The sequence below is a fragment of the Trichomycterus rosablanca genome, chromosome 1 (genome assembly GCF_030014385.1).
Source record: "Trichomycterus rosablanca isolate fTriRos1 chromosome 1, fTriRos1.hap1, whole genome shotgun sequence".
Taxonomy (NCBI): Eukaryota; Metazoa; Chordata; class Actinopteri; order Siluriformes; family Trichomycteridae; genus Trichomycterus; species Trichomycterus rosablanca.
Genome location: NC_085988.1, coordinates 29,957,806 through 29,984,255, shown reverse-complemented (window position 1 = coordinate 29,984,255; position 26,450 = coordinate 29,957,806). Strand labels below are relative to the sequence as shown.

General features: G+C 39.3%; 1 protein-coding gene and 1 long non-coding RNA gene across 3 annotated transcripts in view; one reads left to right on the top strand and one right to left on the bottom strand.

Annotated features, from left to right (window-relative positions):
* The first annotated feature begins 1,405 nt into the window (after positions 1–1,405).
* On the top strand, positions 1,406–25,749 carry unc45a (unc-45 myosin chaperone A). 2 transcript variants are annotated; one of them, XM_062991221.1, is made up of 20 exons: positions 1,406–2,261; positions 2,966–3,133; positions 10,771–10,972; positions 13,190–13,365; positions 13,623–13,712; positions 13,794–13,961; positions 14,143–14,311; positions 15,260–15,430; positions 17,051–17,222; positions 18,956–19,256; positions 19,384–19,478; positions 20,247–20,388; positions 21,601–21,741; positions 21,866–21,993; positions 22,090–22,156; positions 22,240–22,353; positions 23,443–23,558; positions 23,672–23,789; positions 23,871–24,026; positions 24,222–25,749. In XM_062991221.1, the coding sequence occupies exons 2-20, from the start codon at positions 3,098–3,100 to the stop codon at positions 24,504–24,506; spliced, it is 2,847 nt and encodes a 948-aa protein (XP_062847291.1). In that variant the 5' UTR covers positions 1,406–2,261; positions 2,966–3,097; the 3' UTR covers positions 24,507–25,749. The 2 variants fall into 2 exon arrangements, with proteins under 2 accessions (XP_062847291.1, XP_062847281.1); XM_062991211.1 differs by lacking the exon at positions 1,406–2,261 and having other exon boundaries at positions 2,747–3,133.
* LOC134309851 (uncharacterized) overlaps positions 20,655–26,450 on the bottom strand; it is a 36,540-nt gene continuing 30,744 nt past the window's right edge. Inside the window, exons 2-3 of the long non-coding RNA XR_010011228.1 lie at positions 20,970–21,054; positions 20,655–20,842 (exon numbers count right to left, since the gene is read on the bottom strand). This is a non-coding gene — a long non-coding RNA (uncharacterized LOC134309851). The remainder of the gene's footprint in view (positions 20,843–20,969; positions 21,055–26,450) is intronic.

Below are 26,450 nucleotides of genomic sequence, written 5' to 3'. Positions count from 1 at the left end.
ATCAGTTGCTTGAAACCTGAAGATTCATCTTTAATCAGCTGCTTGGAACCTGGTGAGGTTTCTTGAATCAGCTGCTTGGAGCCTGAACAGGTGTCTTGAATCAGCAACTTGGAACCTGAAGAGGCTTCTTGAATCAGCTGCTTGGAAACTGAAGAGGTTTCTTGACTCAGCTGCTTGAAACCTGGAGGCGGCAGTAGCAGAGCTGAAGGAGAATTGTCTGTAGTAGACTGTGGCTTGAACTCTGCAGGCTGGAACATACCGGTTGGAACTTTGACAGGAAACAGAACTGGAGAGGACTTGGAACTGTTCGACTCTGTCTGGGTGGCAGGAGGGCCCGAATGTACAAACAGACCATTTTTGAAACCCTGACCTGCTGACTTATACTTAGGATTGACAGAGACTGATGAACTTGGAACAGGACTAGACAAACTAGAACTCAAGGAACCTGACTTAGACACAGTCAGCCTTGGACAGACTGACCCGGGCAAGACATGATAGACTGACTGACGATCAGACAAACCAGAATTCACAGAAACGGAAGAAGATACATGACGGACTTGGACAGACGGACAAGACATGACGGGCTGAATGACTGAACTAGCATGATCACACAAATTAGTGTTTACAGAATCTGATAAAGAAATAGGACAGATGGACAAGACAGGACAGACTGTAAAGATGGACTAGGAACAGGTAAGATCGACAGACTAACAGAAATAACTAAATTCAGGGGACTAACATGAACAGACAAACATGGCGACATAGGCTGAACTGGCAGAGGACTGACCTGAGTCTGGGTACTAGACATAGTTACAGGACTAGTGTGAACTAGCGAACATGACATGGACTGGTCTGACTTCGACACTGGCGAACGAACATAACCGAACTGGCAGGATACAGTCATAAACTTTCCTAGACAAAGACTTAGACTGACTACAAGTCAAGGAAACAGACGGAACCGGCATAGGACTGACCTGAACCTGAGTACCTGGAACTGGAGCTGGTGAACAAACAAAAGGACCCCCGGAGCCCTTGGGGTCGAAACAAAAAACAGAACCAAAAGATTTTTGGCTGGCTCCTAACGTGGACATGGGACGGTCACGAGCATTAGTAGCGGGCACTGGCACCCGGACCACATCAGCAGTGGGCACTGGGGGAAATTTAACATCCTCAGTGGTCACTGGATGCCGGGTATAAGCTGCAGTGGGCGCTTTGCTGCGTGAAAATTTGGCTCTCATGAGGCCCTCAAAATCCTTCACCGAGTTCAGCACAACTCCCCTGTCAGACCAAAGCTGCTTAGCCCACTCACGAGCAGCACCCCTCAGTCTAGACATCATAAATCGTACCTTGTCGATTTCAGCTGGCTGGGGGTCCAGAAGTTTCTGCAGGTAGAGCTGGCTCTGCAGAAGGAAGCCTTCAACACTGTGGTTGCTTCCATCATAAGGAGCCGGCCTACTAAGCGGGAAGACCTGAGGAAACCTCAGAGCCGAAGTGAACAACATGAACGAGAAACATCTCGCTGTGTCCTATAAGGGAGACTATTATGTAACGGTATGGGCTATGACAGACAGGAAGAGCAGACACACATGCAGAGATGTGAAAACCAATAATATTTTAATAACAAGACCAGACAGAAAGAACAAGACAAGGGTACACAAAACTAAATACACAACCTCTGCTAAGCTAACTGATAAATGCTAAACAAACAAAGAAGAATGCTAAACTAACAAAAGTTAAATTAGATACACATGAAACCTAAATACTTAGCTAAACATGAACTAAACAAGACTAAATAAGATTAAACAGGACTACAGGCAAAGGCTGACTAACACAGGTTAAACAGACTAAACACAGGCTAAACAAGGATAACTGACTAAACAAACTAAGCAGGCTAACAAGTACCAAACAGAGACTAAACAGGCTAATTATGCTAACAGACTAAACAAACAGAAGGCTAAGGAACAGACAAGAGTGCAACAGAACTAAACAGACTAAACATGACAAAGGCAAAGACAAGAACAAACCAGAATACATCAGGCTCTATATGAAACAGACAGAGATACAGTCAAACAGAGTAACCATGAAAATAATCTCCAACTGTCTGTGCTCCAGTGCACCTCTTAAATGGAGGGCAGCTGGAGCCAATTAGTTCAAAAGAACCAATCATGAGAGAGGGTGTGGCAGGAGACTGAGTGTGCACACAGAGAGGGGGGCGTGGCACACAGGAGCTCCAGAGGACAGAGGGGCTGTAAACGTGACAGGTATGTACACTATGTAGCCAAAAGTATGTGAACACCTAACCATGAGCCAACAATTAACAAGACATTATTTTATTTCTAAACTTAAATTATTGTATCTAGGGTAAAGCAGAGATTTGCATAAACTTACTTCTGTATTTTACCTATTCTAATTAAAACCATTGGAATTATCATAAAATGAACTAATCATGGCAGTAGCAGATACTTTTGCTACATTAAAAATGAAAAGAAACATTAGCGATTTTGAGGAAACTGACTCTTTTTAGCTCACAGGTTTGTAAATCAACAAATAATCAAATTCACACCTTCTGTTTTGTGTTTCCTAGAAAGCCATGACTTAACACAAACATTTTAACATTCACATGTGATTACCAAGCAAGTAGGATGCCTCCTTATGCCAAAAGGCAAGCTTTTGTTTGGTTTTCATTGCCACAAATTTTGTTATTTCTCCACAAATGCAGGAGCAATATAATATTATATTTAATTACTCCTACCACAATAAAAACATAATTTAACTTTACTGCACCAGGTAATGATGTAAAGCCATAAGGGGAAGTTAAAATTAGTTTATTTGATTATTTGTACATTCGAATATGATCTGGAGCCCCATTTCTGTGTGGCTCAGTAGGTGAGAATGATACTCTGAGAAAGCTGTTTCTATTGATTCAGCTGAATAAGTAAGTAATTCTGTCTCCTTTATTGGCCAGGTCTTTTGTGTGATGTCATCTAATAGCAGCAGCCTGAGGACAAAAACCTGTCACTTATGTCATGGTTGATCGTGCACTACAGAAACAAGACCCCAAATCCTTGAGTTACTTATATAGAAGAATAATAAAAGGATGTCTTATTATTGTCACATACAGTTGCGAGAAAAAGTAAGTGATCCTTTCGAAATTACCTAGATGTCTGCCGTAATTACTAATAAATTGTGGCCTGATTGTTATCTAAGTCACAAATACAGGCAAACCAGTAGGGAAGAGTGGGCCATAATTTTTACAATTATGTGAGAGACTGATAAACATTTAAATTATTGATGCTAAATGTGGTTCTACATGGTTTTGTATTTAAGGGTTGTTTTTTTTCTCACCTTGTTTCTAAATGTTGGGTTAATTATTGAAAATATGACTACATTTTTATATCTGTTTTTGTCATCCAAAGTAAATGTGTTTGTTTATACAAGGTGGTAAAGACCACACAACCGTTTTAGGCCCTAATAAATAAAATCAGGACTGAAGAAGAGTGTACTTTCTTTTTCTTTTGACTGTACATACATTTAGTAATCACTATACATCTCAATAAGTAAATTTAAAAAATAATACATGTATTTATTTACATCATAATTACACGTTTGATAGTGTGGTTCATGCCCTGCCAGTAAAGGCACCAGTTGTAGCCTGAACTTGCGAGAAGAAACCGATATGCAGGATGCTTAATCAAGGTAGAAAAATATTGCAGCTAAAAGCCACAAACTAAAAGGATAAAGAGAAAATAAAACAGTGGCCAAAAAAACAGAAACAAAGTAACAAATAAAAGACACAAAAACAGAGAAAGTGGATAGAACAGGGTTAGTGCAGAACTGAAACCTGGTTGTCACAATACAATGCAAGCTCCTCAGAGTGCCTGTGATAACACAGTTCTCAGAAAAAGAAGAAGGAAAGAAAAACCAGAACAAGCCCGGGATGGCAATGCACGAGTAAGACCCCAGCCCACCAACTGCCGCAGCTCGTGCCCAGCGTGGATCCAAACATAGGGCCTGCTCCGGAAAAGGGCACTGACACAACCCCATACCATGACAGACCCGTACTTTTGGACTTGTTGTTGATAACAGTCTGGATGGTCTAAAGCACACTGTGTACAGTTCTTCCAAAAAAGATCTGAAATACTGATTTGTCAGACCACAATACACGTTTCCACTTTTTGACGGGCCATCCCAGATGCCTCCAAGCCCAAAGAATTTGAGGCCGCTTTTATACATAGTTAATATAAGGCCTCTTTTTTGCACAGTACAGTTTAAGGTGCATTTGTGAATGTAACTGCATATTGTAGAACTTGATAAAGGTCAGCTTTTGATAAATGATGGTTCTTGATGCAGTTCCGTCTGAGGAATCGGAGATCACACATGTTCAGCTTAGGCTTGCATCTTTGTGCCCTCTATATTCCTTGAATTGGTTTCTATTTTTTAAGGACAACAAGAACATAGGTAGACATACAATTGTGTTTGGCAATTTTAATTTCTCTTATAAGGGAATTCATGCTTGGTGTTTGTTTCATGACAAGATAGACAAGGCTGTAGGTGTGCATTACAGCAGGTATTGAGTAAGTGTAAACAGACAAATGAGCACACCCAAAATGCAATGTGTGTCTTGCACTTCATGTGGATCGTATGCTGAAATCCTTTAACCACAATCTAGACAGGGTGATATGGAATTTATTTGCCATTACAACAGAGATAAAATTGTACTGTACTTCACTGACCTATTTAACTGAGTTAACCTTACTATTTAGGTGTTTGACTCTTTGTATTTTGACTTCATTACCTGCACATAATATTCAACACTGTGTGTAATTTTTAAATAGAACCAATAAAGAATCTGCATGAAGTAAAACATCATAGCAGCTCTTTTAACATTACATATAGAGAGACCTAAGTATAGTATAATATTTGCTGAAGTACTTAGATAAAATGGTTGATGGTTTAGTGTTCTAAAATGAAATATGAGTATTAACAGAATAAATGCCAGCGTTGGACATCTTTCAGTGTCATGACTAGCCTTAAAATTTGGTAGCACAACACTGGTAGTAAAACTTTAGAAAGAAGTTTGCATTTCTGTTTTGCATTTTGTTAAACTTGCTCCCGATTCACTGGGCAGTATTCACTATGCAAATCTATGAAAGATTTTGTGTGAAAACGTGTCTATCAAAAAAGTTACTTTGTTCAACTCAAACCACTTTCTGTTTCTTCTGTTTAGTTTAAAGTATGCGTTTTTAGTGTTTTAAATGACATTGAGCAGATATTGCGGTCATCATCAGTGAAGACTGTTTGTTGTTCCTTTCTTCAATTATTTTTATTAATCCTGGTCAGGTTAGCAGGTACAAACTGACCTGGAAACACTAAGCGCAAAGAATAAATACACCCTAAACAAGGCATCAGTCAAACTCACACAAGGAAACTTACACAGACACAGAGAAAACATGCCAAAACTTTTTACATATAGTGGCTGTATGCAAATATACATACAACCCAGTCTCCTAGACCGTATGTTGCTGCGGCCTAAAGGTTTCCATGCATTCTCTCTGGTAGGCCAGTCCAGGACTCGTACCCTCTTCTTTCCCAGCTGTGCCTTTTTAATTTGTGCAGCATGTAGTCGTGCGTTGTCTTGTTGAAAAATGTGTTTAGCTTAGGTACTGTAACAATGATGGTGGCTTTAAAGCTGGGGGGAACTAACACCTGAGCCAGTAAATGAAACTGTCATCAAACACTCAAGCCATCTGTTCTGCACAGACCCTTAGGACTCGACCTGGAACCCCATCTGGACCGGTCGATTTTCGCACATTCACTCGCTCAGAATGGAGCAAACGTCTCTGATAGAAAATGACAATGGTTGGCTGTCAGGAGCGAGCTCGGTTTTCTTAATAGACTCTGTGTTCCCTCTATCAAACTGAGCATAGAAGTAGTTCAGCTTGTCATAAAGGGAGTGGTCACTGGTTGATGGGGTGCTGGGTGTGTGCTTGTAGTCTGTGAGAGCTAAGAGGCTGCACCACATGCACTGAGATCCAGTGCTGCAGAAGCTTTGCTCAATTTCTTGTTTGTATTTAAATTTGGTTTTGATAATGACCTTACTTAGGTAAGCTCTGGATGTGCAGTATGCTTCTCAGTATCAGGACCTAAAAGCAGTGTTCAGCCTTCAGTAGTCATTGCATTAATTTAGGCAAAATGCTTAGTAAATAAGTATGTTTATTATCAGGTATTATGATTTTCTGAAGATTACACCTCATACATTGAGTAATTAATTAAGAAATCTAAGTCTGGGAAATAAAATAAATGTTGGGTTCGATTCTCAGGTGGAGCGGTCCGGGTCCTTTCTGTGTGGAGTTTGCATATTCTCCCTGTCTGTGTTTTCTCCGGGAGCTCTGGTTTCCTCCCACAGTCCAAAGACATGCAAGTGAGGTGAATTGGAGATGCAAAATTGTCCATGACTGTGTTTGACATTAAACTTGTGAACTGATGAACGAGTAATTACCTGTCCTGTCATGAAAGTAACCAAAGTGTGTAAAACATGACATTAAAATATATTTAAAAAAAAACATAAATAAATATTTTATTTGTTTCAGGTGTTGTCAGTTTGATATTACAGCCCCAAATTGACATTAGGAACACCATGTACAGATCTACACTGATCAGCCATAACATTAAAACCACCTCCTTGTTTCTACAATCACTGTCCATTTTATCAGCTCCACTTACCATATAGAAGCACTTTGTAGTTCTACAATTACTGACTGTAGTCCATCTATTTGACTAAATACTTTTAGCCTGCTTTCACCCTGTTCTTCGATGATCAGGACCACCACAGGACCACCACACATCAGGTATTATTTAAGTGGTGGATCATTCTCAGCACTGCAGTGACAATGACATGGTGGTGGTGTGTTAGTGTGTGTTGTGCTGGTACAAGTGGATCAGACACAGCAGCGCTGCTGGAATTTCATAATACCGTGTCCACTCACTGTCCACTCTATTAGACACTCCTACCTAGTTGGTCCACCTTGTAGATGTAAAGTTAGAGACGATCGCTCATCTATTGCTGCTGTTTGAGTTGGTCATCTTCTAGACCATCATCAGTGGTCACAGGACGCTGCCCATGGACACTGTTGGCTGGATATTTGTGGTTGGTGGACTATTCTCAGTCCAGCAGAGACAGTGAAGTGTTTAAAACTCCATCAGCGCTGCTGTGTCTTATCCACTCATACCAGCACAACACACACTAACACACCACCACCATGTCAGTGTCACTGCAGTGCTGAGAATGATCCACCACCCAAATAATACCTGCTCTGTGGTGGTCCTGTGGGGGTCCTGACCATTGAAGAACAGCATGAAAGGGGGCTAACACAGTATGCAGAGAAACAGATGGACTACAGTCAGTAATTGTAGAACTACAAAGTGCTTCTATATGGTAAATGGAGCTGATAAAATGGACAGTGAGTGTAGAAACAAGGAGGTGATTTTAATGTTATGGCTGATGAGTGTAGTGTTAACTGTAATACAGTTCTGTTTAATTTCTGTTAGATTGTGTAAATGCTGTAGTAATTCAGGTATTAGTGTTCGGTACAAACGTTATTATTAGTTATTATCAGATATGTGATTACACCACATATTTTGAGTATTTAATTAAGAAATGTAGGTCTGGCTGCTAAAAAGGTCTATATAATTAAATGGGAAATTAAATAAATACACTTTGCATAGACCAGTTCCATGCTAGCATCGAATTATCTTTTTCTTAGCATATTCTGTTTGTTAGAAGTAAGTAAGTAAGTAAGTAAGTAGTTTGTTAGAAGATCCCCTTTAAGGTCAGAATCCCAGTAACAAACCAGCAGTAGCTGGACTGCTGTACCTTTTATGGTAATGCTCAGGAGAAGAAGTGGGCATGTCTTAACCATACGTCATTTCACATTGTTAAGGAAGTTTACATTTTCTACCCGTTTTCCTACAAGTTCCGCCTTCTCTGTTATGAGTGGTTTATTATTTCAATTTCTCCGCTCCGATTGGTTAGTACTTAGTATTCTCGCTTGATTTAATGAAAACAGACCATTCGGTGCGTTACTCTGTGTGTTAGTAGCCAATTCTAGCTCAGAAAATAAAAGTTTGTACGAATACGGGTGGGAGAAAAATAACACCAGACAGAATGCTCCAGAAGAACCACAACAGAAAATAGCTTAGTTAGGCTAGGTTATATTGTGGTTATATTGTTTGAATTAAAAACACACTGTGAGACTGTTGGATGAAAAGCGGTGTTTAAAACAGTACGAGTGAGGAAACAAGGTAAGGTGTAAGAAACCTCATTGACAGCAGGTACTCCACATTCACATTATCGTGCAGATATGTGCAGCATACTCTCACCGTTATGTAGAGTGATGCTGTACAACAATAACTTGGTGCTTTTTAGATCACACACACTAGTCTGTATGATATTATATCACAGTGGACAATAATAACGTTCCTATAAGCCTGTAGAGACTGATTTACCCACACTACCTGTTCATTACAGATACAGATGTTTTATAAAGACAAAAGAGGGGTTGCACAATAAATCGTTCTTTAATCGTGATCATGATTGCTTTCTCAGTATGAAAACATATTGACATACTGATTAAACAGAACGCATAAGTTGTGCTTAAATAAATGTTACCAGAGCACTGTCGCCTCACAGCTAGAAGGTCCTGGGTTCGATCCCCAGGCTGGGCTGTCTGGGTCCTTTCTGTGCGGAGTTTGCATGTTCTCCCCGTGTCTGCGTGGGTTTCCTCCGGGAGCTCTGGTTTCCTCACACAGTCCAAATACATGCAGTCAGGTTTATTGGAGAATTGCCCTATAGGTGAATGGGTGTGTGTGTGTGTGTGTGTGTGTGTGTGTGTGTGTGTGTGTGTGTGTGTGTGTGTGTGTCTGTCCTGCAATGGACTGGCACCCCATCCAGGGTGTTACTGTGTGCCTTGCGCCCATTGAAAAGCTGGGATAGGCTCTAGCACACGCGACCCTAATTGGATAAGCGGGTAAGAGAGTGAGTGAGTGAGTGAGTGAGTGAAATGGTACCAGATACACCTACAATATTGGTTCAACTCGTAGGCACAGGATATGGGAATGTGACGTCACGCCCTGACTGGCCGACCTATACCCAGAATTACTGTCTCGTCTAGCTAGGCATTTAAAAGAGCATTTCGTTTTTCCATAGTAAAATTTCAACGTTGTAAAGATTTTCATTTGTTTTAGGTGTTGAGTTTGTAGTTCGATATTACAGACTGCCCAAGATTGTACAGATCTAGTGTTAACTGTAATACAGTTATATGTAATCATCTGCACACCATTTCAAGTGATTTCAATGTAATTAACTGTACAAATATAACAAGAGCCCCACTTCAAACCAGTTCTGTTTAATTTCTGTTAGATTGTGTAAATGCTGTAGTAATTCAGCTATTAATATTCAGTCCAAATAGCACTACATGTTTACAGTATGAACACAGTGAAATATTAAATAATGAAAAGTGTTTGCTGGCTCTATGGACCTAGATATAAACTTAATGCACTGCATCACTGACATTAAGATGTTTTACAGTTCTAGGGACAGCAGCATGTTTTGGAATTTATAGAAACTTCAGCATTACCATTGGGTTAACAATAGTCTAGCGGCATGTTGAGGTAAATAAAGTTCAGTAAATGTACACAGTGTCTAGAAACCCAGCAACATTGCTGTCTGATTTCTACCAACGAAACACACACTACAATCTCTGTTAGGGCGGCACGCTGGCTAAGTGGGTAGCACGTTCGCCTCACAACAAGAAGGTCCTGGGTTCGATCCCCAGGTGGGACGGTCTGGGTCCTTTCTGTGTGGAGTTTGTATCTGTTGGTCCTGGATTCTGTAAAGTTACTTTGAGACAGTGTCTATTGTAAAAAGCGCTATATAAATAAAGTTGACTTGACTTTCCTCCGGGTGCTCTGGTTTCCTTCCACAGTCCAAAGACTGCAAGTGAGGTGAATTGGAGACACTAAATTGTCCATGACTGTGTTTGATATAACCTTGTGAACTGATGAACCTTGTATAATGAGTAACTACCGTTCCTGTCATTAATGTAAAACATGACGTTAAAATTCTAATAAAGCAAACAAACAATCTCTGTTACTTTTGTACCACAACCAGCTGTGGTATGGAGATTTTTTCTATTAATGTAGATGTAAAGGGGGTTCTAACAAACAGACAAAGGGTGACATTCAGTGATTGTATATCCTCAAAGTTTACCTGAATGAGAAGTAATCCTAATCCATTTTTTTCATTTCTTATTTGATTTAGATGTCAGAACTCTAATCCAATACTGACAAATTTAAAGTGATCTAGATTTCTGTATTATGGTGTTTCATTTTATGTAAAATAAATGCTTTACACATTTAAGACATAATTATTGCACATTTTAGTTCTATGTTTATATGGATGATTGGTATACTTAAAATAATGGGAATGTACCTAATAAATAGACAAGTCAGTCTACACATAGTTCTGTCTAAATGTGTTAAAACTGTGTTGTAATGCATGATTTAAATTGATCCATGGACCACTTTTGCTTTTTTATTTATTACAATGCAAAAGTAAAAACAATTGTCCGTTGATCAAAATGCTAAAATGAAAGTGAACTATTTTATTTCTGATTTAGCTGCACAGTCATATTATGGTATCAATCTTTATTCTACAGCTGGCAGCTACGTCACTGTGTATTCACAAAAGTCATACAAATTTTTTTCTCATAGATGACACAGGACCCCTCAACCTTGAGAGAAGAGGGGAACAGCTTGTTTAAAAATGGAGATGTGCAGGGAGCGCTAAGCTGCTACACTAAAGCTTTGAAGCTCAGCGACTGTGCATCACAGAGTGCTGTGCTGTACCGCAACCGAGCTGCATGTTACCTCAAACTGAACGACTATGCCAAAGCCAATGTGGATGCCACCAAAGGTACAACCGTCTCTAAATAAAAAAAAAAATTTTTTTAAATGGACAACCAATGGCCCATAGGTGGAGGCTGCTGGACTGCAGTTCAATGTTTGTATTTTATAGAAATAACTGTATTATAGAAAAAGTGAGGGGGCACACAAACATTTGCATTGCATTTACACATGGCCTTAAAATCCTTAAATTCCCTTAACATTAAGTAGCAACCTTGACTTTTTTTGTTATAAAGTCCTTGATCAAGCAGTGTTTTATATGTTTTTCAATATTTCCATTTCCAATTTTCAAGTCTTAATTTATAAAATGCTGTTTAAATGAAACGTCTGCATAGAAGAACCCTAAGACAGAATTTGCACAATCGTGGGCAGGGACGGGTGATTTGGCATGAATATAATATTTTATACAATACTATACCGGATATGTAACACATTATGGAGAGGTGTAGAAATAATAGAAAATGTATGTGTCATAAAACATTCACGTTATATCACAATATTGACCAATTTGATTACAAAAATGCTACACTGTAAAAGCCCATAAGTACATTTAGCATTTACCTTACAGTGGGGTCAAAAAGTATTTAGTCAGCCACTGATTGTGCAGGTCCTCCTACTTAGAAAGATGAGAGAGGTCTGTAATTTTCATCATAGGTACACTTCAACTATGAGAGACAAAATGAGAGAAAAAAATCCAGGAAATCACATTGTAGGATTTTTAAAGAATTTATTTGTAAATTATGGTGGAAAATAAGTATTTGGTCAATAACAAAAGTTCAACTCAATACTTTGTAACATAACCTTTGTTGGCAATGACAGAGGTCAAACGTTTCCTGTAAGTCTTCACCAGGTTTGCACACACTGTAGCTGGTATTTTGGCCCATTCCTCCATGCAGATCTCCTCTAGAGCAGTGATGTTTTGGGGCTGTCGCTGGGCAACACGGACTTTCAACTCCCTCCACAAATTTTCTATGGGGTTGAGGTCTGGAGACTGGCTAGGCCACTCCAGGACCTTCAAATGCTTTTTACGGAGCCACTCCTTCGTTGCCCGAGTGGTGTGTTTGGGATCATTGTCATGCTGGAAGACCCAGCCACGTTCCATCTTCAATGCTCTCACTGATGGAAGGAGGTTTTGGCTTAAAATCTCATGATACATGGCCCCGTTCATTCTTCCCTTAACACGGATCAGTCATCCTGTCCCCTTTGCAGAAAAACAGCCCCAAAGCATGATGTTTCCACCCCCATGCTTCACAGTAGGTATGGTGTTCTTGGGATGCAACTCAGCCTCCAAACACGACAAGTTGAGTTTTTACCAAAAAGTTCCATTTTGGTTTCATCTGACCACATGATATTCTCCCAATCCTCTTCTGGATCATCCATATGCTCTCTGGCAAACTTCAGACGGGCCTGGACATGTACTGGCTTAAGCAGGGGGACACGCCTGGCACTGCAGGATTTCAGTCCCTCTCGGCGTAGTGTGTTACTGATGGTAGCCTTGGTACTTTGGTCCCAGCTCTCTGCAGGTCATTCATCAGGTCCCTCCGTGTAGTTCTGGGATTTTTGCTCACCGTTCTCATGATCATTTTGACCCCACGGGATGAGATCTTGACCCCAAGGGAGATTATCAATGGTCTTGTATGTCTTCCATTTTCTTACAATTGCTCCCACAGTTGATTTATTCACACCAACCTGCTTGCCTATTGTAGATTCACTCTTCCCAGCCTGGTGCAGGTCTACAATTTTCTTCCTGGTGTCCTTCGACAGCTCTTTGGTCTTGGCCATGGTTGAGTTTGGAGTCTGACTGAGGCTGTGGACAGGTGTCTTTTATACAGATAACCAGGTCAAACAGGTGCCATTAATACAGGTAACGAGTGGAGGACAGAAGAGCTTCTTAAAGAATAAGTTACAGGTCTGTGAGAGCCAGAAATCTTGCTTGTTTGTGGGTGACCAAATACTTATTTTCCACCATAATTTACAAATAAATTCTTTAAAAATCCTACAATGTGATTTCCTGGATTTTTTTCTCTCATTTTGTCTCTCATAGTTGAAGTGTACATATGATGAAAATTACAGACCTCTCTCATCTTTCTAAGTAGGAGAACTTGCACAATCAGTGGCTGACTAAATACTTTTTGACCCCACTGTATATGTCACTAAAGAACTTGCTCTTGATAGTTTTAAAACTTGTAATACTCAATGCCTAATGTAGACCTGTGTTTTTCACCAGCTCTGGACACCGACCCAGGGGACATCAAGGCCAGGTTTCGTCGTGCACAGGCTTTGCATAATCTGGGTCAGCTGGATCAGGCTTTTCTTGATGCTCAAAAATGTGCACAGCTGGAGCCCAAGAATAAAGCATTTCAAGATTTACTTAGACAGCTTAGTCTTCAAATCCAACAGAAGGTGAGATTGCAGATGTGCACTGTTGCAAATTCATGAATTTTATTTTTCTTATTTATGTATGAACCAGGTGCCTACTCTGACCCCATGTTGAGACCTGCAGTGGTTTTCCACCTCACGCTTCTCAAACTTGATTCAGTTTCTTTTATCCCTAATTATTTTTATGCTGACATTTTCTGTATTTTTCTGTGTAATTAATTTTTAAGATGTGCTAAAAGATCATTCAGGCATTCAGCTCACATAATCTTTCATTTATCTAGGCTGTGCAGCTGTCCTCCACAGACTCAAAAGTTCAGCAGATGTTCAAACTTCTGATGGATGACTCTGCAAAGACCTCAGACAGACAGAAGGTAACAATTTCTGGAATGTGATTCTCTTACAAATTGACACAATCATAAACTCAATTTTTTTAAATGGTCTGCTTTACCTAGGCTGCCCAGAACCTGGTTGTGCTCTCTCGTGAAGATGCAGGAGCAGAGCAGATCTTTAGGAACGATGGTGTTAAACTGCTCCAGAAGCTGCTGGAGTCTCAGCAGGAGGACCTTGTCCTCTCTGCGCTCAGGACTCTGGTTGGTCTGTGCACAGGGCATCAGTCCAGGGTGAGAGGCACTTGGTGATCTTTAGTTCCATATCTAAAGCCAGTCAACTTCAGCATATTCACATGCATTTGATTTTGTTTAATAGAATGTCATTGCTATGCTTAAACCCCCATTTGTCATTCAAAACTTGATTTACAGTTTCTGTATGTTGTTTATGTGTATTATTTGCTTTTTTTAATAGACCATGGCTATAGTGAATGAACTGGGCATGGAGAAACTCTGTGGGGTCATGGGCTCCGGGGCCTCTTCTGTGTCCCTGGCTGCCTGTCATCTGCTGCAAGTGATGTTCGAGGCTCTCACGGAGGGCATGAAGAAGGAGGTCAGAGGAAAGGACGAGGCTATAGTGCAAGGTAGGACTCCTGAAATGAACACCAGAAATAATTTATTGAAAATAAATGACATTTAAGTAAGCTAATTTTAAATGTGTACACAGGATAAGTACGTTGATGCACAGCGCATGTAGCATACTGCAGTACACATATTTACAGTAGTGGCAGTTTAATGCTGTAAGACAGGAAGGAGGCTATTAGATCATTAGAAAGATTGTTAAGATCAAATCCACTTTAATGTAATTTTACTACCTTACTGTTATAAAGACCATTTATTTTATTTACAAACTAATTACTACATTATACAACTCCAATTCCCAAAAAGTTGGGATGCTGTGTATAATGTAAATAAATGAAAAACAAGAATGCAATGATGTGCATATTTTATTATATATATATTTATTATATATACTATTATATGCTTTATTCACAATAGAACATAGAACACATATTTCAGATGTTAAAAGTGAGACCCAGGACTGTTGAGCAGCTACGATTCTACATTAGACAAGAATGATACAACTTATTTCCTGCAAAACTCCAGCAGTTGGTCTCCTCACTTCCCTGATGTTTACAGACTGTTGTTATAAGAAGAGGGGATGCTACACAATGGTAGACATGGCCCTGTCCCAATTTTTTTGAGGTGCGTTGCTGCCTCATGTCTCACTTTTAACATGTGATATGTGTTCTATGTTGTACCGTGAGTAAAATATGAGATTTGCAAATCATTGCATTCTGTTTTAATGTTTTAATTTACATTTATTTACATTTTAAACAGCATCCCAACTTTTTGTCACATAGCAGGAATAAGCCTGTTTTTATATTAGCAAAAATTGTTTAACATCACAAGGGTGTACAGCGGGTTGTTACTGTCATTACTAGGGGCAGGCACTGTACAGTTTTTAACAAGACTAAAATGTTACTGGTTTGTAATGTAGGGTTGTTTTTTACCTTTTTTTCATGCAACAGAGCCTTCTCGCGAGCTGCGTTCTATGCTGCGCCATCTTATTGACATGCTTCCTGCATCAAATGTGTCTGGACCTGGACGTGACAGTGCAATCAACCTGCTGGTTAAACAGGTGCCTCGTAAATCTCAGAAAAACCCAGACAACTCTCTCAGCCTGTGGGTCATCGACCAGGGTAAGAAGGCGCATAATACCTTATTTACTTTCAGATCTCATGCTAGCCTGTGACAGCGAAAGTGATTACCTAAACATTACCTGTTATTTACATTTACATTGACAGCATTTAGCAGAGCGGCTTACAGAAGTTCTTTCTCTGTAAACAGAAGTGCTTCCTCTGTACAAATAGACAATGCTGTAAAAACACAAATCTACTAAAACCTTGTTAAACCAAAAGCATAGGTAGAAGAACAGATTTAGAAAGGCAGAATAGTAAGTGCGTGTTAGTTTACATTGAAAACTAGGCAGGCAGCTTCATTTTGAATCAGTTTGATAGAAATAGTGGAAAGACTTGTCAGGGGAGAGTGAAAATCAGACAGTGAATGAATACATTTTAAGCCTTGACAAAACTACAGACACGGCAAAAAAATCAAAGTGTCTTCCATAGACAGAAATAGTCGAATATTTCTGATGTTGTAGAGGAAGTACCGGCATAATCAGGTCATATTAGCAACATGAGTCAAAAAGGACAGCTTGGCCCAGGTGGCACAGCGGGATATTCCGCTGATGCACCAGCACAGAGTTTCTGAACTCCCGGGTTCGAGGCTCTGTGTTGCCACCGGTCGGCTGGGCGCCATTTGGCGGGCATAATTGGCAGTGCCTGCATCAGATACTAATTGGCCACCGTATCTGCAGGGTGGGGACCAGACTATATGTGGGTGGGTGGGTGGGTGGGTCTTCATACGCTGTGTAAGGACCCTGATTGGCAGGAAGAGAAAAGGAGGGCTGTACACGTGTAAAGAAGGCGTGGGCAGCGGCATGCTCTTCTGGATGCAAATCTGGAGTCTGTCAGCAGTGGAAGACAACTTGAATGCGCTAAATTGGTAGGAAAATGGGGAGAAAATGCATAAAAAAAAAAAAAGACCAAGGTTTTATACTTTATCAGATGGTTTGTTCTTATTCAGAGTTATTAAGAGAAATGACTAGGTATTGGCATGGAGACAGATCTCCATAATTATATATCAACTTGGTTTTACTGGTGAGGATATAAGTGAGTGTATAAGACCTCACCTAGAGAGTGGGTGTATAAGGATGACCAAGTACAGAAACCTGTGGGACTCCAGCTGAACATTGCATGGAGAGAATGTACTGTAGATGACACCTGGGTAGAATGCCCTTTCATGTAGGAAACCATCTACTGCCATGCTGAACCAGTTATTCCAATGTTGAAGAGGGTGGACAGGAGAATGAATAGGATAGAATAGAATACAATAGAATAGAATACAATAGAATAGAATGCCTTTATTGGCATGTATACATATAATATGTGCAGTATAATGAAATTCTTTTTCCTGCATTGCCTTGCTCAAGGACCCAACTGTGGCTGCTTGGCAAAGCTGGGGTTTGAACCCACAACTTTTTTATTGATATCCCAAAGCTTTACCCATTGAGCTACCACTGAACCACCAAGGGCTGTTTTTGTAAAGTGTGCTGCCTTGAAGCCAGACTGATGTTCTTATTATAACCATTACATAAATGCTGACATCCTCCACAGAATAATAGTGTTGAATAGAGATTAACTAAAGACTTGATTATGCTAGCATTATCATTAAATCTGCTGTTTGTTGTTTACCTCTAGGCCTGAAGAAAATTCTGGAAGTGGCAGGTACAGTTTCTGAGGTCACTGATGGACCACCTCTAACCGACAGCACACCTATGAGCTGCTCTGTTCTTCTCAATAAGTTATATGATGATCTGAAGTGTGACAAAGAGAGAGAGAATTTCAACAAGTTGTGTGAGGAATATGTGCAGTAAGTATGGATGAAAAAATTCCTATAACTGTTTTGGCATAAGCAACCTTTTATGAAGCACAACCAGAAAAAAAATGTCTATGCTTAAAATACTATAGAATAATCAGATGAAAAAGATTATAGCAGTAATGGGATCACTCGGTAGCATAGGTAACCTCAATCATCTAAACAGTGCTATGTGATTCCTCATTCTCACAGTCTGTAAAGTACAAACAACAGCTGGGGAGCAAACCAGCCCTGGAGCACCTGCATACCACTTCCCCTAGTTTTAGAGAATCTAATTAATGTGTTACCATGCTTCTGAGTGATTAACCTGAGCAATGTTTCTTTTAGTAACTGATCAGCCACACACACACTCGCACTAGGCACAGGGGATCAGCCAGATGAAATGGTTGTGAATTGTTTGAAGTAAAACAATAAACAACCAAAGGTTTGGTCATATTTATGCAGTTTTGATCCACCAGAGGATAACATAAATCACATAAAATTATTCCTTGGAAGGTTTTAATGTTGGGTTCTTGTTTAGAGATTCATGCACAGATCTTTATTATTAGATTTTGAAAACTTATGATGACAGAGGTTACTCTTTTTGAATTGTCATTTCAAGCAACTTACAAAGTTTGCTAAACATCAGTAGTTTGCTATAAGCAACATGACAGAGAAAGCTGACTCAACTGTGCAGCCAACCATTGCAAAGCGATGACGGCGTAGTGCCGTGACGACAGTGCTACTTAATCAGTTGTAAAACAATGAAATTTGTCACAAAACAGTGTCGGTTGGTATGGCCGAGGCCATGTGATAGATTGCTTGGGCTGTGTTGCTGCATTGTTCCCAGTCATTCCAAGGAAATCTGAATCTGACTATGACCCTGACCAGGAGAAAGTGGTGGTAATTTAAATGCTATTTAAATGAAATAATAAAATGTGAATTTAATAACCTTGATTAATTAAGATAAATCCAAATGCATCAGCAATTATTTCCTAATCAATTATATTGTGGAAAAAGTAGGGATGTAACGATGCACCATAAGTCAGTTAATAACCGATTCAAAAATTCCACGATTCAAATCGATTTGGCATGTAAAATGAATCGATATTCACTTTAAACAGCAGAGGGCACTGGCACTATACACCTCGCCTGGTTGACATCACTGGCTCTATACGCCTGGTTGCCAGATTCGAGTTCTTTCATCCAAATTGGGCTTAATTCAAAATGGTTTTGCATAGTTTGTATCTACCTGAGAAATAAAAGGGCATTCATTATTTAGATAAATAAAAGATAATCACAAATACAGTATTTTATTTTATTTTTTAAGAGAAATAATAAAAGGAAACTTTGTCATAATTTGTCTTCAGTTTCAGTTAAAAAAATTGGGAAAAAATCGTATCATGAACCCAGTATTTCATCGTGGGTAGAGTGTATCGTTACATCTCTAGGTAAAAGTTTAAAGTTGAAATCTGAAAGAGATCCACTTAGCAGCTTACATGATGAGTTAGATAGGCAGATTATTAGATTTAAATCTAGGAGTCTTGATTTCATATCTCTTGAACCTATTCTATACTGTAAAAGTAGACTTACTCTTATTCAATTAAGGAATGCAGTTTACGTGAGTAGTGTGATAGGATTAGTATTGACATTCTTTAGGCATGACCTGGCTTAAAGCTATGCAAGTTGAGTAGTTTTTCCAGACTAGCAAAAAAAGAAAGAAAAACGTTCAGCTTTCTGTTTCCCAGGTATCATTTTGGAGGCTCAGACTTGAAGAGAAAACTACGAGCGATACAGACTGTGTCAGTGCTGCTGCAGGGCCCCTGTGATGTGGGCAACCGTACCCTTGAGTTGTCAGGTGTAATGGATGCTGTAATATCTCTGTGCGCTTCTGAGGATGTAACCCACCAGCAGGTGGCTGTGGAGGCACTCATTCATGCAGCAGGAAAAGCTAAAAGAGCATCCTTTATTACTGCAAATGGGGTGGCACTGTTAAAGGATCTGTATAAGCAGAGTGAAAATGAACAGATCCGAGTGCGAGCTCTCGTGGTGAGTACTACAACAAGTATAATGTACTAGGGTAAAGCATGTATAGAATAGTACAGTGAGACATGAAATGACATGTCCATGAATATTAAATCATTCATAAAAATGATTTTGATTTGTATTTTTGCAGGGCCTGTGTAAACTGGGCTCAGCTGGAGGAACAGATTTTAGCATGAAGCAGTTTGCAGAGGGATCAACACTCAAACTCGCCAAACAATGCAGGAAGTATGTCTCTCAGTTCCAGATGCAGTAAGGCGTGTGGTTGCAAATGCAGACACTTACATTTGAACCTATTCTGAAGTTTTGAGGATGAATTACTCCATAGTTTTAAACACAAGCATCTTCTCACCTGAGTCATATAAATATAAAACATAACATTAATACAGTGTTAAGTTTATGTTTACACATGTCAAAGGGGGCATGTGTTCAATACAGCAGTTCTCGCTCAGGGTAGGAGTCCAAGGCAATAGAGGAGATACAACTGGGTAACTGGATACAACTAGATTGGGAGAAAAAGGGAAAATGCATAAAAAGAATAAAAAAACATTTAAAATATCCAATAGTAAACTGGACCTAAAATAGAATGTTAAGATGTTTGTTTATTAGGATTTTAACGTCATGTTTTACACTTTGGTTACATTCATGACAGGAACACTAGTTCATTACACAAGGTTCATCAGTTCACACAAGGTTATATCTAACACAGTCATGGACAATTTAGTGTCTCCAATTCACCTCAATTGCATGTTTGGACTGTGGGAGGAAACCGGAGCACCCGAAGTAAACCCATACAGACAGTGGGAGAACATGCAAACTCCACACAGAAAGGACCCGGACCGTCTCACCTGGGGATGGAACTGTGAGGCGAACTTCTTGCTGTGAGGCGACAGTGCTACCCACTTAGCCACCGTGTTGCCCCAAAAATGTTAAGATGAAAGCTAAGATGAAACTATTGACTTTAATTGGACTCTAAGATTTGTGTTATTTGGACAGGTGGCTGTGTAATGAGTCTCTCCCTTCCACGTCTCGGCGGTGGGCTGTAGAAGGTTTGGCTTACCTCACCTTTGATGCTGATGTGAAGGAGGACTTGGTGGAGGATAAGAATGCTCTCCAGGCCATGTTTCAGCTCGCAAAGGTAAATATAGACTTAATTATCACAAAGGAATAAATTCAAAGGAAATGGTTTCTGTGTATAAGGGAATAGGTAAAATGGAATACTATAAATAAAATTACAGATCACTATAAAAGGAAATAAATGCATTCAATTTATTTACTAATAAAGAGATGAATACTGCATGCTAGTTGTTATTGCTGCCAAAGTTTATTTATCAAAGGGGCTATAAATTTGCCATGTCAAAAACATTAACTGCATTAAAAAGCTGAAGTAGCATATAAAAACTGCATGTACTTTTCAAATGTCACATGCACACCCACATACACAGCTTGATCATCCATAAAGTTGTTCTCCATGGAACTCTTTTGATCTTTTGACACAATATTCAAAGAGTTGACTGGCCCTGGTCAGTTAGGACAAAAGAACCAGGTGGTCACTTCAAAAGACACTGAGTCCTGTGCAGAGATGGGAGAACCTGCGGACAGACAACCAGTTTTACTGAACTCCTTAATCAGACCTTTATGGCAGAGTGGCAGGACAGAAGCCACTGTTAAATAAAGGCATACAACAGCCAAATTGGACAAAAAAAGCAAGCGCTTCACCTTTTGTCATCTGTCCAATACCATCCCTACAGTAAACCATGGTGGTGGTGGCATCATGTGCTCCTCAGCCACAGGGATTGGAAGCCTGGAAAAATTTAGAGCAAATTCAGAAGCATCCATGAAGAAACCCAAATCTAGTGCACACACAAACTCAGACTGGTGCAACAGTTCGGACTGTGCAACACGACAATGACACAAAGCATACAGCTAAAACAACACTGGAGCACTTTTGGAAACTAATAGTTAACTCATTTTTCAATCTTTAAAAATATGCTTCTAATTCATTATGGATGATCAGTGTAGATGGATGAGTAAAAATGTTTTTATCCATTCAAAATACAATCCACAACACAATGAAGTGTGCAAAAATGGGTCTGAATACTCATGTACACTTCATGAATCCATTTTGCCGACACAAAACACAAAAGATAAAATGTTTTGATTTGTCTCTGAAACTAAATTACTAAAACAACTAAATACAAAACATCTAAATGCTATAAAAACGAACAGTCAAGATAAACTATCAAATTCATATTTTAAGAACAATAAAATATATATTCACACGAAAAGTCCTTCAAAAATCTGTAGTAACACTGCTCTGCTCATTCACTTATTCTTGTTTTTCCTGCAGTCTGAGGATAAAACTGTATTGTTTGCCATTGGATCGACGTTGGTAAACTGCACCAACAGTTATGACACTGAGAAGCCAGACCCTCAGTTGGTGGAGTTGGCCAAGTATGCCAAACAGCATGTACCAGAGGAACATCCAAAGGTATCTGCCTAAAACTCACACACACACATCCTACTGCAGCAATACAAATCAAATTAAACACCCAGTGCTGTTACTGTTAAAGTGATGTAATTATTAACAATAATAAAGCCTGTCTTGCATGTAGGATGCTAAACCTTTTGTGGAGAAGCGTCTAGTTAAGCTGTTGGAGGCTGGGGTGGTCTCAGCTCTGGTGTGTATGGTAAAACAGGAAAGTCCTGCTCTTACGGACACATGCAGAGAGTGCATCGCCAGGTCTGTTCCTGCTTATTTTGACTGTTTTCTTACAATTTTAATGATAAGAGGACAAACTGACTATAATTATGTAGTGTGATCCATCCTCTCTGACAGGGTTTTCCTGGCTCTGGTGGAACGACAGGAAGATCGAGGAATGGTAGTAGCACAGGGTGGAGGAAAAGTAAGTTGTGTGTTGTTTTGTGCCAATAGTAAAACAATTCTTATTGTTTATTAAGTTGATTAAGATATACATTTATTTAACAGGCATTGTTGCCCCTGGCATCAGAAAATACAAGTTTGGGTAAAATTAAAGCAGCACAAGCACTGGCCAAGATTGCCATCACCTCAAATCCTGAAATTGCTTTTCCTGGTGAGAGGGTAAGAAATCCCATTGGTATTTTTATTTTATTTTTTTGCTTGTATTGCCTGTTTCTAAAAAACCCTGTATGTCTGCAAAAGAATGCAAATTATACACCTAGTGATGGTAACATCTGCGATCCTAAAAATATAGCAAAACTAATATATAGTTGATAGAACGAGAATAGATACGAGAATAGTTGTATAAGCACATTTTTATCTAGTGGTTGTAATTGATATACTGAATGGTCTAAATGCAAAAGTATCCAGATGTTCTGATTAGCAGCCATAAACTGACTACCCGTAAATTGCCTATTACATTTTTCTCAGTGCTACATCATATGGCCAAAATTATTTGGACACCTCACCATGAGCTTGTTGTACATCCCAGTTAAAAAAACTAATGGTATTTAAATAGTGAACTCTATGTGATATGTTCACAGATTGTGAGAGGGCATCTCACAAGATTTGAAAAATGTCTGAGGGAATTTGTGCCCATTCAGTCAAAACAGTATTTGTATGGTTTTAAAGCTTGTTTAGTGTGACTGAGGCTTTGTGCACAGGGGCACAGTCATGCTGGAATAGAAAGGGGCCTGTCCTAAATTCTTGCAGCATATTCTATGTTTTCTTTATAACTTGATCAATTAAACATGCAGTAAAATGTATAATTTTTAACAGTTTATTTCATTTTCATTGTTTACCACTACTTTATACTGATCAGGTAGGTCTGGTTTTCCTGGACATACTGGGTGCAAGGCAGGAATACACACTGGACAGAGTGCCAGTCCACCCTTCTCCTCAAACATGGCCAATTATGTCTGTGTAGGTGCCTGGCTGGCCGATAGCACCTGCTGAGATTTAAACCTGAATCTTACCGGTGGTGGCTAGCTTAATAGATACCCCAGTTTAAATTACTTTTCTCTTGAATATGTTTTCTATATTATGTTGAAAATGTAACAGAATGTAAACTATTTAAGATGTGTTTGTGGGTGTGTTAAATTCTATGACATTGCTTACATTTCATTCTAAATTCTTAATGAAAATCTTAATATAAAATAGAATAATTTATAATAATATATTTAAAGTAATTTTTGTTTGTCTGTGTTTTAGGTTTACGAGGTGGTGCGTCCACTAGTCAGTCTCTTAGCTCTGGACTGCTCTCTTCTGCAGAACTTTGAGGCTCTGATGGCTCTCACCAACCTAGCCGGGATTAGTGAAAGACTCAGGTTATAAAAGATCTAACGTGACTACAGAGCTGTAATCTTAATATTTGAAAAATGATGAACTGTAGGTAAATGAGGATAAAAGTATGAAATGTAAAACTGTTTATGGCATACAGGCAGAAGATTATTAAAGAGAAAGCTGTAGCTAAAGTGGAAGGCTACATGTTTGAGGAGCATGACCTGGTGCGAGCAGCAGCCACTGAGTGCATGTGTAACTTGGTCTTAAGCCCTGAGGTATGTCCAGACTCTGCAATAGGTATAAAATGTTTCCTCTTTCTTTTGTCTCAATGGTTTTATATTTGCCTAATCCTTCAGGTGCAGAAGCTTTACCAGGTCACAGACAGTGACCGGTTGAAACTCTTGGTGCTGTACTGTGGTGAGGAAGATGAGAGACTGAGAAAGGCTGCAGCTGGAACTCTGGCAGTGCTACTTGGGGAAATGCCTGAGCTGTGTGCACGGATCCCCAACACAGTACGTTGTTTACATGGATCAAACATCAAACTTACTACAATTAGTAATAATACAAAAATATGCAAAATGTATGATGGGATTTAAGGTGAAGTTCTTCAGTCATCTTATTATCTGGAAGCATCAGCCTGTAAGAGTAGTATCTTATATTAGGCTTTTCCTGTTTAATTCAGTTTTTCATATATTTCCTCTATTTAGACCAGTCATTGGCTTGAGATCCTGCAGGCACTGCTGCTGAGTGAAAGTCAGGAACTGTGCCACCGAGGTGTGGTCATCACACTGAACCTGATGCAGGCAGAGAAGAGTATGGCTGAGAAACTACTGGAAAGTGAGGTGCTGGAGATCCTGTCAGTCCTGGCTAAAGCAGCTGATGCTAACCGTGCTCCCATCACCAGAGCAGCCCAGCGTTGCTTAGACATGGCTCTGGAGTACGGCCTCATTAAAAGCAACGAGGGGCAGACCAGTGGAAAATCTATACCATGATTGGACAGTCGTCCAGACAGACCAAGCTCACTACATATTCCAACATAAGTTTGCAGTTCTGTAATTATTGTGTGATTATATTTCACATTCAAGTCTTTGGGACTGTGACACTAGATTGAGCCTCGAGTAAAACAGTATCAGGAATTGATTAAGAACAGACATAAGCAAAGAGGAGAAGAACATTCCTGATTGGTTGTGACCTAATTTCACACCAAAATGTAATTCTTAATTTTACACAGGACATGGATTTGGGTTGCAGCTTCCTACACAAGCTACACAAGAGACCAAATATGTAATTTAGTCCTATTAACCCTTATTTCTTTTAACCAATAACATCATCAAATATAACACACAGAGTTTCATATCAACAAGTTTTTATACTTTATTGATTATAAAAAGAATGTGACAGCAAACAGTAAGTTGAACATCTAGTTCACATCAAGGTCAGCATCATGAATGTAGGTTTTAATTCGGTAGTGGACTCTCATTTGAAAGGGCTAACTAAACATGCTAATAAAAACACACGTAGTTGGTATCTTAAAAGCTTTTCTTGACGATGTTAGTGTATTATATACACTAATCATAAGCAGAGTTGTACCTTTATTCTAAGGCATGATGCGAAATATTCCCATAATTACACGCAGATCTACATGTGAGTTTAACATGCAGTCAGACTCCTTTCCAGCACAAAATATCTTCATTGTTTGTGATTTTATTGTGTCAAATCATACAAATGCAGTAAGTTTCCCATTGGGGGTAGAACTGCAGTGCTTGTGCAATGTGGGTGAGTGAGAAATAAACACTGCTCCCGCATCTGTAGCTCTGCCCTAAGTTTAAATCAACCATCAGATGTTGGAAAGGGATTTGCATGACATTTCTAACCAACAGCATTGTTCAAACCATGAATTCTTTGTTGAGTATTGGTTATTTGGTTAATCTTTGACATTCCTACCACCATTCCATTCCTTACACTCAGAATTGTTTACGTCGACACTTAGTCTTACTGTATTTGTGCATTCCACTGAACCAGTCACAGATCTTCTAGTGGTTGTCTGCACGTGGCACATTTATTACATAAAAAAAAGAATGTACATGTAATCAAATATTCACAGGAGTTGCTCACTGTACTTAGCCATTGTACATGTTATCTGTAGTTTCTTAAGATTGAAATTATATTTGATATGTCTTTGAGATTGATAGATCACTAAATAACCACAAATAAAAAAAAAACATTGAGTGTAAAGTTTTTATCTTTGTATGAACTTCCTTAAAGTCTTTTCACTGGGTGCAGTAGAGATGGTATACTTCCTGACATAAGATTCCATTTTACACAGGTAGCAATCACTGTGAAATCTGTGGTGCTCAGGGACAAAATTATTAAACAAGCCTAAAATTTAAAACGCTACAGAGACACGGTGAACACTCTAAATCCTATCAGCTTTTTGACAGCTGGTTTGATAATCTGCAGGTAAAAGGTTTTTGGAACCACAAATCATCCCCCGACAGGTTTGCTATGCAAGATTTCACAACATGCTTTCAGGTTGATAATAAGTAGAGTGAGAAATATTCAAGTTTCTAAAATAGGTGCAACTGCCATAATCTCTCCTATAACCTGAACACAAAACTGCTAAAACTGATCTACAGAGCTGCACATCTGAAACTTGCACACTGGTACGAGGGTTCTTCAAAAAGTTTTCGCTCTAAATATTAAGAATTTCAAAAACAAATTACATCCATTTTCTACAGTCGCCTTTCGACGCATTTTGCAATCAGCAAAACATGTTTTAGGTTGAGCGTGTAGCCCCTGATGCACCGCTGCTTTCACATCATCACATGAAAATCTTCTTCTCCTTAGAGCTTCTTTAAGCGTCCAAAAAGGTGGAAATCAGATGGCGCTAAATCCGGACTATGAGCTCTCTGAAGCGACCAGTTACTACTACTTAC